Source organism: Lepidochelys kempii, chromosome 1 (assembly GCF_965140265.1).
Source record: "Lepidochelys kempii isolate rLepKem1 chromosome 1, rLepKem1.hap2, whole genome shotgun sequence".
Lineage (NCBI taxonomy): Eukaryota > Metazoa > Chordata > Testudines > Cheloniidae > Lepidochelys > Lepidochelys kempii.
In genome coordinates this window covers 337,290,606-337,304,006 of record NC_133256.1, presented here as the reverse complement: position 1 = coordinate 337,304,006, position 13,401 = coordinate 337,290,606, and the positions used below count along the sequence as shown (strand labels likewise).

The 13,401-nt window shown below is 46.0% G+C and overlaps 1 protein-coding gene across 2 annotated transcripts in view; it reads left to right on the top strand.

Annotated features, from left to right (window-relative positions):
- The first annotated feature begins 10,050 nt into the window (after positions 1–10,050).
- CAMK1D (calcium/calmodulin dependent protein kinase ID) overlaps positions 10,051–13,401 on the top strand; it is a 390,557-nt gene continuing 387,206 nt past the window's right edge. For both annotated transcript variants that reach the window (XM_073328749.1, XM_073328750.1), the window contains exon 1: positions 10,051–10,384. In XM_073328749.1, coding sequence (XP_073184850.1) covers positions 10,293–10,384 — 92 coding nt within the window. In that variant the 5' untranslated portion in view covers positions 10,051–10,292. The remainder of the gene's footprint in view (positions 10,385–13,401) is intronic.

Sequence of the window (13,401 nt, the reverse complement as noted above, 5' to 3'; positions counted from 1 at the left end):
CTCCCATCAGCTGAGTTTGCAGCTCAGAGCACATGGCAGGAGAGGGATAAAAACCCCAAGGAGAAGGAACTGATTATCTCTGTTACTTGGACTCTGGGGGGCCCATGTTTACCAAGGATAAGCAAGAGATCCTCAGTGCTTAGCCTGGGATAGCCCTAAAGGGCATAGAGAGATTGCTTATTACAGAGGCTTCTGTTATTTTTTGAAACTAAAGATTGTAAATTGTTTATGTATATATATATATATATATATGTTACCTGCTTTAATCTTGTAAAAAACTCTTATTTCCTTTTCATATTTAATAAATCTTTATATATAGTTTATTATAGGATTGGCAGTAATGTTGTCTTTGATGTGAGGTCTAAGATGCAATTGACCTGGAATGAGCGACTGGTCCTTTGGGACTGAGAGTCACCTGAATATTGCTGTGATTTGTGGTGTAAGGGACCATCTACCCCAAAGGCATGCTCACCTGAGTGGCAATGTAGATCGGAGTACCTATGGGGACTGTCTGACTAATGTTTAAGTTGTTAAAGTGCCTGAGGACTTTACAGATGATGGTTGGTGAAATCTAAGTCTAGCCCTCACAGCCCATTTGTGGTTTGTGACCTGGTTCTTAACCATCTGCCCTGAGGTTGGTACTCATGCTCTTGAGCCACTTCAGGCAGCTTGACAGGACGAATTAGGGAAATTGTTTGGACCTCTTTCCCCCTCCCTTTCTCCATAGAGACTGAGACCTCTCTCCTGGCAGAAAATGGGAGCTTTTCTCATTTCCTTTCCCTATCTGTGGCTGAGGGAGGGGGACTGGGACCGTTGGGCTCCCACCCCCCATAGGGAGAAGGGGAAGATCAGCCCCAGGAAAGTTGCCCTACTTTGCCACCTAGGGCCCTTAATTACCTTGGTCAGTACCAAGCCTGGACCTCCTTCCTGGGATGACAGATTTCAGAGTAGCAGCCGTGTTAGTCTGTATCCACAAAAAGAAAAGGAATACTTGTGGCACCTTAGAGACTAACCAATTTATTTGAGCATAAGCTTTCGTGAGCTACAGCTCCCTTCATTGGATGCATAAAGTGGAAAGTACAGTGAGGAGATCCCCTATATACACACAGACCATGAAAAAATATACATTGCAAGGAGAGTGATCACTTAAGATGAGCCATTACCAGCAGGAGAGTGGGGTTGGGGGAGAGAAAACCCCTTGAAGTGACAATCAAGGTGGGCCATCCCCAGCACATCTCCAGGAGTTAACAAGAACGTCTGAGGAAGAGTGGGGGGGGGGAGACAAACAAGGGGAAACAGCTCCACCCAGTATAATGACTCAACTACTCCCAGTCTCCATTCAAGCCTAAGTCAATTGTATCCAATTTGCAAATCAACTCCAACTCAGCAGTCTCCCGTTGGAGCCCGTCCTCGAAGTTTTTTTGTTGAAGGATAGTCACTTTGAGATCAGAAATCGAGCGTCCAGAGAGACTGAAGTGTTCTCCGACTGGTTTATGAATGTTATAATTCTTGACATCCGATTTGCGTCCATCTATTCTTTTATGTAGAGACTGTCCAGTTTGCCCAATGCACATGGCAGAGGGGCATTGCTGGCACACGATGGCATACATCACATTGGTAGATGTGCAGGTGAACGAGCCCCCAACAGTGCAGCCGATGTGACCAGGCTCTATGACGGTGTCCCCCGAATTGACACGTGGGCACAGTTGGCAATGGGCTCCATTGCAAGGATAGGTTCCTGGGTTAGTGGTTCCGTTGTGTGGTGCGTGGCAGCCGGTGAGTATCTGCTTCAGGCCGGGGGGCCGTCCGCAGGCAAGGACCGGCCCATCTCCCAAGATTTGGGAGAGTGATGGGTCGTCCTTCAGGACAGGCCGCAGATCCCTGACAATGCATTGGAGAGGTTCTAGTTGGGGGCTGAAGGTGACGGCCAGTAGCGCTCTGCTACTTTCTCTGTTGGGCCTGTCCTGCAGTAGGTGACCTCTGGGCACTCCTCTGGCCCTGCCAATCTGTTTCTTCACCTCAGCAGGTGGGCATTGCAGTTGTAAGAATGCTTGATAGAGATTCTGTAGGTGTCTGTCTCCGTCCGAGGGGCCGGAGCAAATGTGGCTGCATCGCAGAGCCCGGCCGCAGACAATGAATCGCGCGGTGCGGTCTGGGCGAAAGCCAGAGGCATGTAGGCAGGAACAGCGGCCAACAGGTTTCTGGTATAGGGTGGTGTCTATGCGACCATTGTAGGGCCTGGTCACATCAGCCGCACTGTCGGGGGCTAGTTCACCTGCACATCTACCAATGTGATGTATACTGTCGTGGAGATGTGCTGTGGATGGCCCACCTTGATTGTCACTTCAAGGGGTTTTCTCTCCCCCAACCCCACTCTCCTGCTGGTAATGGCTCATCTTAAGTGATCACTCTCCTTGCAATGTATATTTTTTCATGGTCTGTGTGTATATATGGGATCTCCTCACTGTACTTTCCACTTTATGCATCCAATGAAGGGAGCTGTAGCTCACGAAAGCTTATGCTCAAATAAATTGGTTAGTCTCTAAGGTGCCACAAGTACTCCTTTTCTTCTTCCTGGGATGATCCTCCTTCTCTTCTTCCTTGGTCACATTCCCTCTCTCCTCCTCCGCCAGCTCCTCCTCCCTTGCAGACTGCACAGTGAGGGCCTCTTAGGAGGCCTGCTGCAGTGATTGTCAGTTGGGCTTGGGGTCCTGGATTCACCATCTGAGCCACAGGCTGCATACTGCCCTGTGTGGATCCTGCTGGTGCACTGTAGGGTCCTGGAACGCATCACAGTCCAGCAGGGTCCACACCAGGCAGTCAGAGTGCAATATGCTGCCTGTTACTTGGATGGTGAATCCAGCAGTGCCCCAACCCATTCAAAATCACCAAGGCTTGCTTCCTATCATACCCGCTCTGCACATGTGCCCTAGGTGGCCGCGGTGTACTTTGTTGTGTTTGTCAGACCCAAGGGGTGGTGAATCACACACACACTGATGCACGCTGCTTGCAAAATTGGTAGATTTAAATCTGAATTAGTAATTGTTGCTATCCACCTCTCCCTCCTACAAGCCCTCCGCTATCCACTCCTGCTCCCCTCACACTCTGCTCCTATCTACCCCATCCCCTCCTGGCTACTCTCTACTCTCCCTCTGCTCCCATCCATGTTTTCCAATGTGCATTACTTTGCATTTATCAATATTGTAGGAAAAAAACATTACCCCAACTACACATATAAAATGATGGGGTCTAAGTTAGCTGTTACCACTCAAGAAAGATCTTGGAGTCATTGTGGATAGTTCTCTGAAAACATCCATTCAATGTGCAGCGGCAATCAAAAAAGCAAACAGAATGCTGGGAATCATTAAGAAAGGGATAGATAAGACAAAAAATATCATATTGCCTCTATATAAATCCATGCAACGCCCACTTCTTGAATACAGCTCGCAGATATCGCCCCATCTCAAAAAAGATATATTGGAATTGGAAAAGGTTCAGAAAAGGACAACAGAAATTATTAGGTTTCAGAGTAAAGGGGTATGGAATGACTTCCAGATGAGGAGAGATTAATAAGACTGGGACTTTTCAGCTTGGAAAAGAGATGACTGAGAGGGGATTGATTGAGGTCTATAAAATCATGACCAGTGTGAAAATAGTAAATAAGGGCATGTTATTTACTCCTTCTCATAACACAAGAACTAGGGGTCACCAAATGAAATTAATAGGCAGCAGGTTTAAAACAAACAAAAGGAAGTATTTCTTCATACAGTGCACAGTCAACCTGTGGAACGCTTTTCCAGAGGATGTTGTGAAGGCCAAGACTATAATAGGATTCAAAAAAGAACTAGATAAATTCATGGAGGATAGGTCTATCAATGGCTATTAATCAGGATGGGCAGGGATGGTGTCCCTAGCCTCTGTTTGCCAGCAGCTGGGAATGGGCGACGGGATGGATCACTTGATTATTACGTGTTCTATTCATTCCCTCTGGGGCACCTGGCATTGGCCACTGCCGGACGACAGGATACTGGGCTAGATGAACCTTTGGTCTGACCCAGTAGGGCCGTTCTTATGTCTTAGACAGTCTTAAGGCAGGTCTACATTTAAAATGCTGCACTGGCGCAGCTGCGCCGCTGCAATGCTTGAGTGAAGATGCCCCTACGCCAATGGGAGAGCTTTTCCTGGCGGTGTAGTTAATCCATCTCCGTGAGAGTTGGAAACTACGTTGACAGGAGAAGCTCTCCCACCAGCATAGCACTGTCTACACCAGGGATTAGGTCAGTATAACTACGCCGCTAAGGGGGGGTGGATTTTTCAAACCCCTGAACTACCTAATTATACTGATATAAATCTGTAGTGTAGACCTGGCGTTAGATACAAACATGTGTATCCAAGACACATGATCATGAATTGAAAGATTTTTTTTTTTTGTAAAGCATAATGTGCCAGGGGAAGAGTTAGAGTGATAAGTCAGGAATTTTAAAAAAAGTGAATATTTGAGTGTTTAAATGTGTAATCTTAACCTTACATTAACATAGTGTGTATCACTATTTAATTTCCTAGACTTAATCAAACAAAAATAAAAGAAAGGAAGAAAAGTTCCCATTTTAAAAGTAGTAGACATCAATAGATGAAGGTCAGCTGTTGCCGATCAAGATCTTCAGAAATCTGTGCCCCTGTGGACTTAACAGGCCCCAGATGGCCAAAGGGCAATTAATGTCTAACTGTAGGTTAAGTATATACATTATACAGACATGGTTTAAAAAAATCCTTAGGGCAACTGTGACAGGGTTGGGGAAAACCCCATCCAGTGTGGGGCAAGTGCAGCCCGTCACACTCCTAACCCCAGTCTATATATGCACCTTTCTTAGTGGGAGAATGCAGCCCAATGGCCAAAGTCAATGAATTGGCCCCAGTCGGCAGGGCAGTAAGGCCCAGTGGCTACGGTCAGTAAGTTCACCCTAATGAGACAGGGCAATGTGTCCCAATGGCCAGCATCAATAGATTCACTCCTCTTAGCAGGGTAGTAAGGCCTAGTAGCCCCAATCAGTACATTTGCCCTTGGGGAGACAGGGCAGTAAGGTCCTAGCAGCCCAAGTTAATAGGTTTGCCCTTGTCGGCAACACAGTGAGGCCTAGTGGCCAAACGCAGTCAGGGAGGGGGCACCATGCACAAAGAGGGGGTGGCAGCCCTGGTAGGGGTGTCCAGGCCCTCCCTCTCTGCTGGACCCCAGCTCAGGGCCCTGGTAGTGGCAGGCACATGTGCCATTGAGTCAGCAGGGAGGTTCCGACCAAAACACACTGACTCACAATGCTGGTTCACTATCTAATTCCCCTGGGCTGCTTCCTACCATAGTTCCCATTGCTGCAGTCTGGGCACCTCTGTTTTATACAGGTTTCCTGGTCTGCGCTGTCCCCTGCAACTCCGGATGCAGCGGGGCCTCAGTAGGTACCTTTGCATCTGCTTGGGTTACAGTATCTCCAGCCTCATACTTCAGCTGATCCTCAGCTGAAGCCAACAGAGAACATCCTTCCTCCCCAGCAGTCAGCCCCAACTGAGCTGAGCTGCTTCCTTTTATACCAGTGCACTTGGCGCATGCCCAGTAGAGTAAAGGGGGCGTGGCTTCCTGAACTCACAATGTAGGGTTAACCCTTCCCTGTCCAGTGCAGGGCGAGTGCACCCCGTCACAGCAACATAAACCCCTCCCAATCGTTAAAGCAGAATAAGCTCCAAACTTTTATAATCTTTTTGTCCCTAACTTGTGTGTTTTGGGGCTCATTTTTTAGCAGTTTGTGTTGATCATCTTAAAGAGCTTAAACTGATTAAAGGCTTTAGACTGATTTAAGATGCAGTAAGGACGTAGATCATTTTAACCTGTCAAAATGGAATAAAAATACAATTTGGGGTGGTAGGCAACTTGGGACTTAAAAGATGGGGATAGGGATGGGGATGCGGATGGGAGGATGCAAGTTAAGGGGTCCCATCTGAGGACTCTGAACCAGTTTAGAAAAGTGCATCTTTAAAATGCTACACACACCTGTCCAAATAAAAATCGAAGAAAAACTCTCTAAAACATTTGCCAAAAAACCCCAACCCAAATCCACTTTTTTTCCCTGTAAGGTTGTACCTAGAGAATGCTTGATAGTGTGGTGTGGTTTACAGGTTTTATTGGCACTCATTTAGGATGACCAAATAAACCATTAAGACTCCATATCCTAATATCTATTATAGGCAGTTGTGCAATAAAAATAGGCAACCTTAATTTTGGTATTTCTTAACATTTGAGTGCTTGCTTTTGCAACCTTAATAAAGTTATTTTAATGTACTTTTTGTGTATAATTACAGTTAATATAGTTATATATAGCCGTTCTATCCCAGCATGTATTGTTATATACTTTCACCTTAGGGGAAGGGTTTCATGTAAGATTTTTCATTTTTTAAAATATACAATAGTTCTCCTGGATCATGTCAATCAAATAGTATTACAGTCTCTCTGAGTTCACCCTGACATGATAGACTATTATGACTGTGAAAGAGCTGATATGGTCTATTGTGTTGATGATCCTTGGCTTATGGGAGTGTCTGATGTACTTAAAATCGTAAAGGATACTGAGGATTCCTACCTTCCTTGTTATTTCAAATATGCGTTATATTCGCGCACAAAAAAGTATATTATATTAGTATGATAAGAGTGTGAGTTAAATTGCCAAAAGAAAACTTGGAGTTATAGGCTGACATCCTGCTTTCTACTCACATGGTTTTGGTGCCTAGAAATTGCAGCATGCACAATACTAGCTAAAATTGTAGGTAGCGTGAGTGTCTGTTGCATTGCCTAGGCATAGAGATGTATGAAAAATCTCTTAGCGTGCTCATACGCAAATGTAGAACGTGATGTGCAACAAAGGGACATCATAAATAAATCCGATGAAGTGAGCTGTAGCTCACGAAAGCTTATGCTCAAATAAATTTGTTAGTCTCTAAGGTGCCACAAGTACTCCTTTTCTTTTTGCGAATACAGACTAACACGGCTGTTACTCTGAAACCTGTCATAAATAATAGTGATGGAAGCTTATGTTATGCTAGTCCTCAAAGAGAAGTTATAAACTTGAGGCAGATTTTATTGGTGAGATTCTTTAGCCTGTGTTGTGCAGGAGGTCAGACTAGATGACCATAATAATTCCTATGATTCTATGACTCTATGATTCTTATGATGATGATATGAACATAAGAACTACCAAATCCTTACCCCTTGAGCGAAAGGAGAACTTTTAATACTGTAAGGCCTATGACACACAGTTAAGCAGATCTTATTCCATCCAGTAGAGGGCAGTATTACACATGCAAACGAGCCAGTTTATTACCATATTGTGTTGTGAGACTGTAATTTAGATTGATATAATTTGAAATCACTGTTAGTATACTACCTCTCATTGGTGTCAAGTATCAGGGGGTAGCCGTGTTAGTCTGTATCCACAAAAACAACAAGGAGTCTGGTGGCACCTTAAAGACTAACAGATTTATTTGAGCATAAGATTTTGTGGGTAAAACCCCACTTCTTCCAGGCATCTGAAGAAGTGGGGTATTTACCCAAGAAAGCTTATATTCAAATAAATCTGTTAGTCTTTAAGGTGCCACCGGCCTCCTTGTTACCTCTCATTGTTGGCCCTCATTATGAGGTGCATCTCAGTTCTGACCCAAACGAATCCACTGCTGAACCCCACAATCCTGGTGTTATTTCACTGTTGATATTTGTCAGTTATTGACATTATTTTCTAATCTTGAAATTAAGATTATAAGAAACTTTACACGTTAAAGAATCTCACAGCATTTTGAACTTTACCCCCTTACTATTTTCCGCTTTGAGAGTGAACTTTGTCACTTACTATATTAAAAAAGGCAAGTATCATACATGTGGGTAGTGGAGGGTAGAGGATAAGGGTAGTATTACATGAGGCAGGTATTCTTTATTAATTTACTGCATTTTAAGGGGGACTGGATAGCTCATGGGATTGGCAATATGGGCTACAGAGACTTTTACCCCTAAATTGCTGGTTGAAATCCAGCCTTTGTCTGTCATGATTAATAATACTTTGCATCTAATTAGTAGCATTACTGTAGTAATTGCTGTAGTAATTAATAATATTTTTCACTTACATAGTGCTTTTCATGTGAAAATATCAACATGCCTTTTTAATGTGGGTAAGCATTGTTGGTCAGATTTTTAAGATCGGGTGCCTGAAGTTAGACACTTAAATCCAAATTTAGGTTCCTAAATTAGGAGCCAGATTTTAGGCCTGATCCAAAGCCCACAGAGGCAAGAGGACTATCCCCAGCTACTAGACGCCTCTGAAAGTGAGGTCACTGATTTAGGTGTCACATTTTAGGCACCCGCTTTTGAAAACACTGGCCTATTTACTTCCATCTTACTAGTGGGGAAACTGAGTCACAGAGAAGTTAACTATTTGAACCTGGTTTCTCACTAAGCCAGTGGAAGATATGAATCTCGAATCTATGTCTCCTGACTGTCACCTGCATGATCTATCCTAGTGCCTGCCACCAATGCCTCCCTTGAGTTGAAGGTTGTTTCGTGGCCTATGTAAAGACACTCAGGGGGGTTGAGTTTTAGAGCAGAAAAATGATTTTGCTGCTAAGGCACTGGACTGAGATTCAGGAGATTAGATTTATTGTGTGACCTTGGGTAAGTCAATAATGTGCCTCAGTTTCTCATCTGTAAAATGGGGATAATCACCCTGCTTTTGTCTCTCTTGTCTATTTAGACTGGAAGTGCTTTGGGCCATGTTTTTTTTTTTCCCTGCCGTGCTCCTACAATGCACCCTGCCCCCCGCGCCCCCCAACCTGGGCGCTACAGCAATGCAAAGACCGATAGCCGCCCAGTTTCCAGTGGACAGGTGTCCATCTGGCCCCCTTGTTTGACAGTCCCTTAGCAAAGAGGCCTTGGAGCTGCCTTGGGCCACTCAGAAAAGTGGGGTGTGGGCGCGGGGCTCGGGCAGCTCCAGCACAGCCTGCAGCGGGCGGCGGAAAACTCCTGGCACGTTCAGTCAAATCCAGCGCTGGACCCCCCGCCCGCCCCCGCTCACCACCCCTCCCAGGCCCGCTTCGCCGGCCCTCTGCAGCGTCCCTGTCGCATCCCTGCCCTTGCTGCACTCACCCCTGCGCCCGCCAGCCGCCGCGGGGCGGGGGGGCAGAGCTAGGCGGGCGGCTCTCCCCTGCAGGGCGGCCGTGCGGACAGAGGGAGGCGGCCCCCGCCGCTCCGGGCTGGCGGGGGCTCTGTGTGGACCGGGGCCCGGGACTGGGGGGGGGGGTTGACGTGCGCGTGTTTTGGTGCAATGCGAATTATCGCCAGTCAGTCAGTCAGTCAGTCAGGAGGGGCACTGACAGGCGGCGCGGCAGCGGGAGAGTCTGGGGTGGGGGTGGGGGGGCGCGGTGGGACAGTGTGTGGGGGGGGCTGTTTCCCCCTCCGCCTCCCATTGCCATAACAACCAGCCACCACAGCCACGGTGCCGGTGCCAGCAGCGGCGGGGGCAGCCTCAGACAAGGGTGGGGAGGGGGGGCCCGGCGGGGGACCCGGGCGCGCTCCGTGGCTCTCGCGCACTAGCTCGGCTCGCTTGGCGCGCACTAAACCCTCCCCCCCCCCTCCCTCCCCTCTTTAGTCTCCTGCAAGAAAACTAACCCGGGCGGGCGCAGTCTCGGAGAGAGAAAACGACTCTGCACTTTGCTGCGGGGGGGGGGGGGGGGGGCAGCAAAAGTAACTCGAGCAGCGGCGTCCAAGCGCGCTCTGCTCCCTGCAGCTGAGTTCGGCTGGAAACCCCGGCGGGGGGGGGGGGGGAATAAAACCCGACAAGGAAATCCCCCCGGCAGGCGGCAGCCCCCCTCGGTGAGAGAGGGGGAAGGAGAGCCGGGAAGAGAGGCAAGGACAGGGACAAGCGGGAAGGGAGAGGGGAAGAGAGGGAGGGCACCGGGAAAGGGAGGGGGGAAGAAAGAGAGGAGGAAGAAATAAGAGCGGGGGGGGGGGGGGGAGGCAGAGAGAAGGGAAGGAAGAAGCCAGGCGCGGGAGCGGAGGAGGGAAGCTGGGTCTGCTGCTGGAGCCAGGCGGAAACCCCAGCCGCCGCCGCCGCGAGCAGGAAGCCTGAGCGGCAGCGCGGAGAGCGGGTGGGAAGAGGAAGCGGCAGCGCAAGAGAAAGCAAAAGCTGCCCGTGCCGCCGCCCGCCCGCCCGCGCTGGGCTCCGCATCCCCGGCTCCTGCCCGGGCGGGAGAGCTGCGCCGCCGCTGCCATGGCCCGGGAGAACGGGGAGGGCAGCGCCTCCTGGAAGAAGCAAGCCGAGGACATCAAGAAGATCTTCGAGTTCAAGGAGACCCTGGGAACGTGAGTGCCGGCGCGGCCGGGTTGCCTCCTGCTGCTGGGGGAGGGTGGGAGCCGGACCCACCGTCCCGCTCAGCTGGCGGGGCCGGGCGGGCTGGCTGCTGCCCATCCATCCCCATCAGGCTTGCGTGTGTGAGTTAGACGCAGATGGGGGGTGTGTGTGTGTATTTGTCTGAGACTGTGTGTCCCTGGTGCCCGTGTGCCAGCTTGCACCCGAGGGTGTGTTTGGTGGGGTGCGATTGTGTGGACGAGCCAAAGCGTGTCTCTTGCTGCGTGTGTGTCGGTGTGTGTGTGTCTGGGATGCATGGGTGTTGGCGTGTCTTGTTTCTGTCTCGTGAGTGTGTCTTTGTGTGTGTCGAGGAGGTGGGCGCTGTGTATGGTGGTGTGTTTGTAGGCATTTGAGTGCGTGGGTTTGTGTTTGTCTCATGAATGTGTGTTTGAGAAGGTTTGTGTTTGTGTGGATTGGGGATGTATGGGTGTGTTTGTATGCATCTGAAGGCTTGCTGATTTGGGATTGTGTCATTTTCGTGTGTGTGGTGTTTCATATATGTTTGAAAATGTGTTAGAATTAGTGTGTGTGTGCTGGTGTATGTCTTGATAGGTATTAGTTTGTATATAAGACTATGTATGCATATATTGGTGGCTATATGTGTTTTAGTAAGTGCGTGAGTGTGTTTGGTTTGTGTTACCGTGAGTGCATGTGCGTGTGTGCGCTATTCTATCCAGCACTTTGGTGGGCACGAAAGCATCCAAAAGACAGCCCTGCTTATAAAATACTGTATCTCACTCTTTTTTTTCCCCATTGTGTGTGGAACGACGTTGAATCGGTAATAGAAATAACAATATATTTGTATGCAGAGAAAATGGGTGTATATCTAATATTGACCCCCCCCCCCAACTGACTCCCTGGTCACTAACCTCAGTATTCAGACTAGTATGTTTGTTTTTATCAAAAATATTAATAGAAGTGTAATTTAAAATATACATAGGCTGAGAAAGAGAGAGAGAGTGCTATCTTGATGGGACAATGAGTCTGACTTCCATGCTTTCTGCTAAAGCTGATGGCAGTCTCTTCGTAGAAAAAATATCAGAAATAATAAGAGTGGGTTGGATGTGTTTCATCTGGTACATTACCATAGTTTAACTGTTGCTTCTTTCACTGTTTTGTTTTATTTGGTGTCTGTTCATAAAGATTAGTAAAATGTTAGACTTTTTGAAGGTTCAGAATAAAGTGTACAGATGGTTAAAAAAAAGGGAACAGGATGTAGTAAAATACTTTTCACTTCAGCAAGGAGGCATGTGTATTTGTTTTAAAAAAGTTTGTTTAAAAGACATTATGAATGTGGATGGCTGTGAGTTCTAGGAGAGGTTAGCATATGGACTGCTTGTATTTGTTGACTGTAGGCTTCTAGAGCATCTGGCTTGGTCACGTTCTGCGTGTCCCTGGCAGCTGTATTTTGAGAAGCTTTACACGCAACTTTAGGATGACTATAAGTGATATTAATTCTAAGTTGTACTTTACATACTGAGCACTGTATATGCCACTTACAAAATACAGTCTAACATAGTATTTCAATTTCTTTCTGCTTCCAAGGGAGGGCTCTCTGTAAACATTAGTATATTTTTGGTTCACCAACTCACTGGTTTGTTTCCTTGTGAACAAACTGTGAGTAAGGATCAGACTAGACATTTAATGTTGAACTAGGTCATGCATCTGGATTATAATAAGTAGACATTGTAATATTTAGTACAATGCATAGTTTAGTTAATCAAACTAATGTTTTACAGCTCTTTCAAGATGCAAAATGCAGTATAAGTGCTAAATGTTATTATTTTAGTTTATTCTCATTCTCTTTGTCTAGTTCTTGTACTGACAACATTTGGTGTAATAAGAAACATGTCCTTACTTGTCATCATAGGTATGTAATTCTTTGCCTGCACCAAAGGGTGTTGGAAAAAGTAAAATCATAACATGAAGAGATTAATTAAAGCTGCAAGTCTGTTCCCTCTGGTTTTCACTATAAATAGGCTTGGCATAATTCAATTTTAATTTTTTTTGATGGATAATATCAATATTTATTTTAAAGCATTTTTTATTTTCATCTAATTAAATTTTCATAGTTGTAGGAAATTATGGGAGGGTCAGACAATAGGAGTGACAGATAATTGTAATTTAATGCTGAGATTAAAAAATTAAAGTTTTATAACCATTAAAACACAAATTGTCAACATGACATGTCAAAGTGTACGAAGTAAATTTAAATCAAATTCTAATACATTGTCTTTGCCTGTTTGTAAATTTCGATTATCAATGGAAATATTTTTGTAGGTTTGTGTGTATGATGAAATCAACATTTACTGACATCTACTTATTAAAAATTGAATCCTTCCAAGCCTAATTATAAACCTCTGTCACCACAGAAGATTGTCTGTGAAGTTCTCCACATTGTTTGAGTTGTGCCACCGAAGACTGCCTACGTCTGGGGACTGATCGATCCTGTCTCCATTGAAATCAGTGGAAGCACGTTAGAGCCCCAAGGTGGCTATGTGCATTTTATCCAATGGTTCAAATATACTGGTGTGACTGTTGCCATTGAAATTCATTAAATGTAGCCACTGAGTAGTTTGTGCCCTTAAAGATTATTTGTTAATGGCACAATTTGCAAGCTCTGGTTATAGGACTCTATTTAACTACAGTTGTAAGCAACAAAGTTTTTAGATGTGACTTAGTTTAATAGTCAAACTGCAAAGTTTTGCACACAAAAAAAGGCAAATTAAATTAGAAATAATTAACATATTATGGAAGCCAGATCAAAGTCAAAGGGAGCTGGCATAAGTAAAGTAGGACTGGCCCTATTATGACAATTATAAATATTTTTACATTTAAAACCCAATATATGTGAATCAGTTCCTTTACCACTCCCGGAGAGAGCATGCCCTAGTAGCAGTGTGCAGGCATATTAGTCAGGAAATCTGAGTTCTAATTTTGTTTCTGCCACAGATCTTCAAAGGTGCCGAGC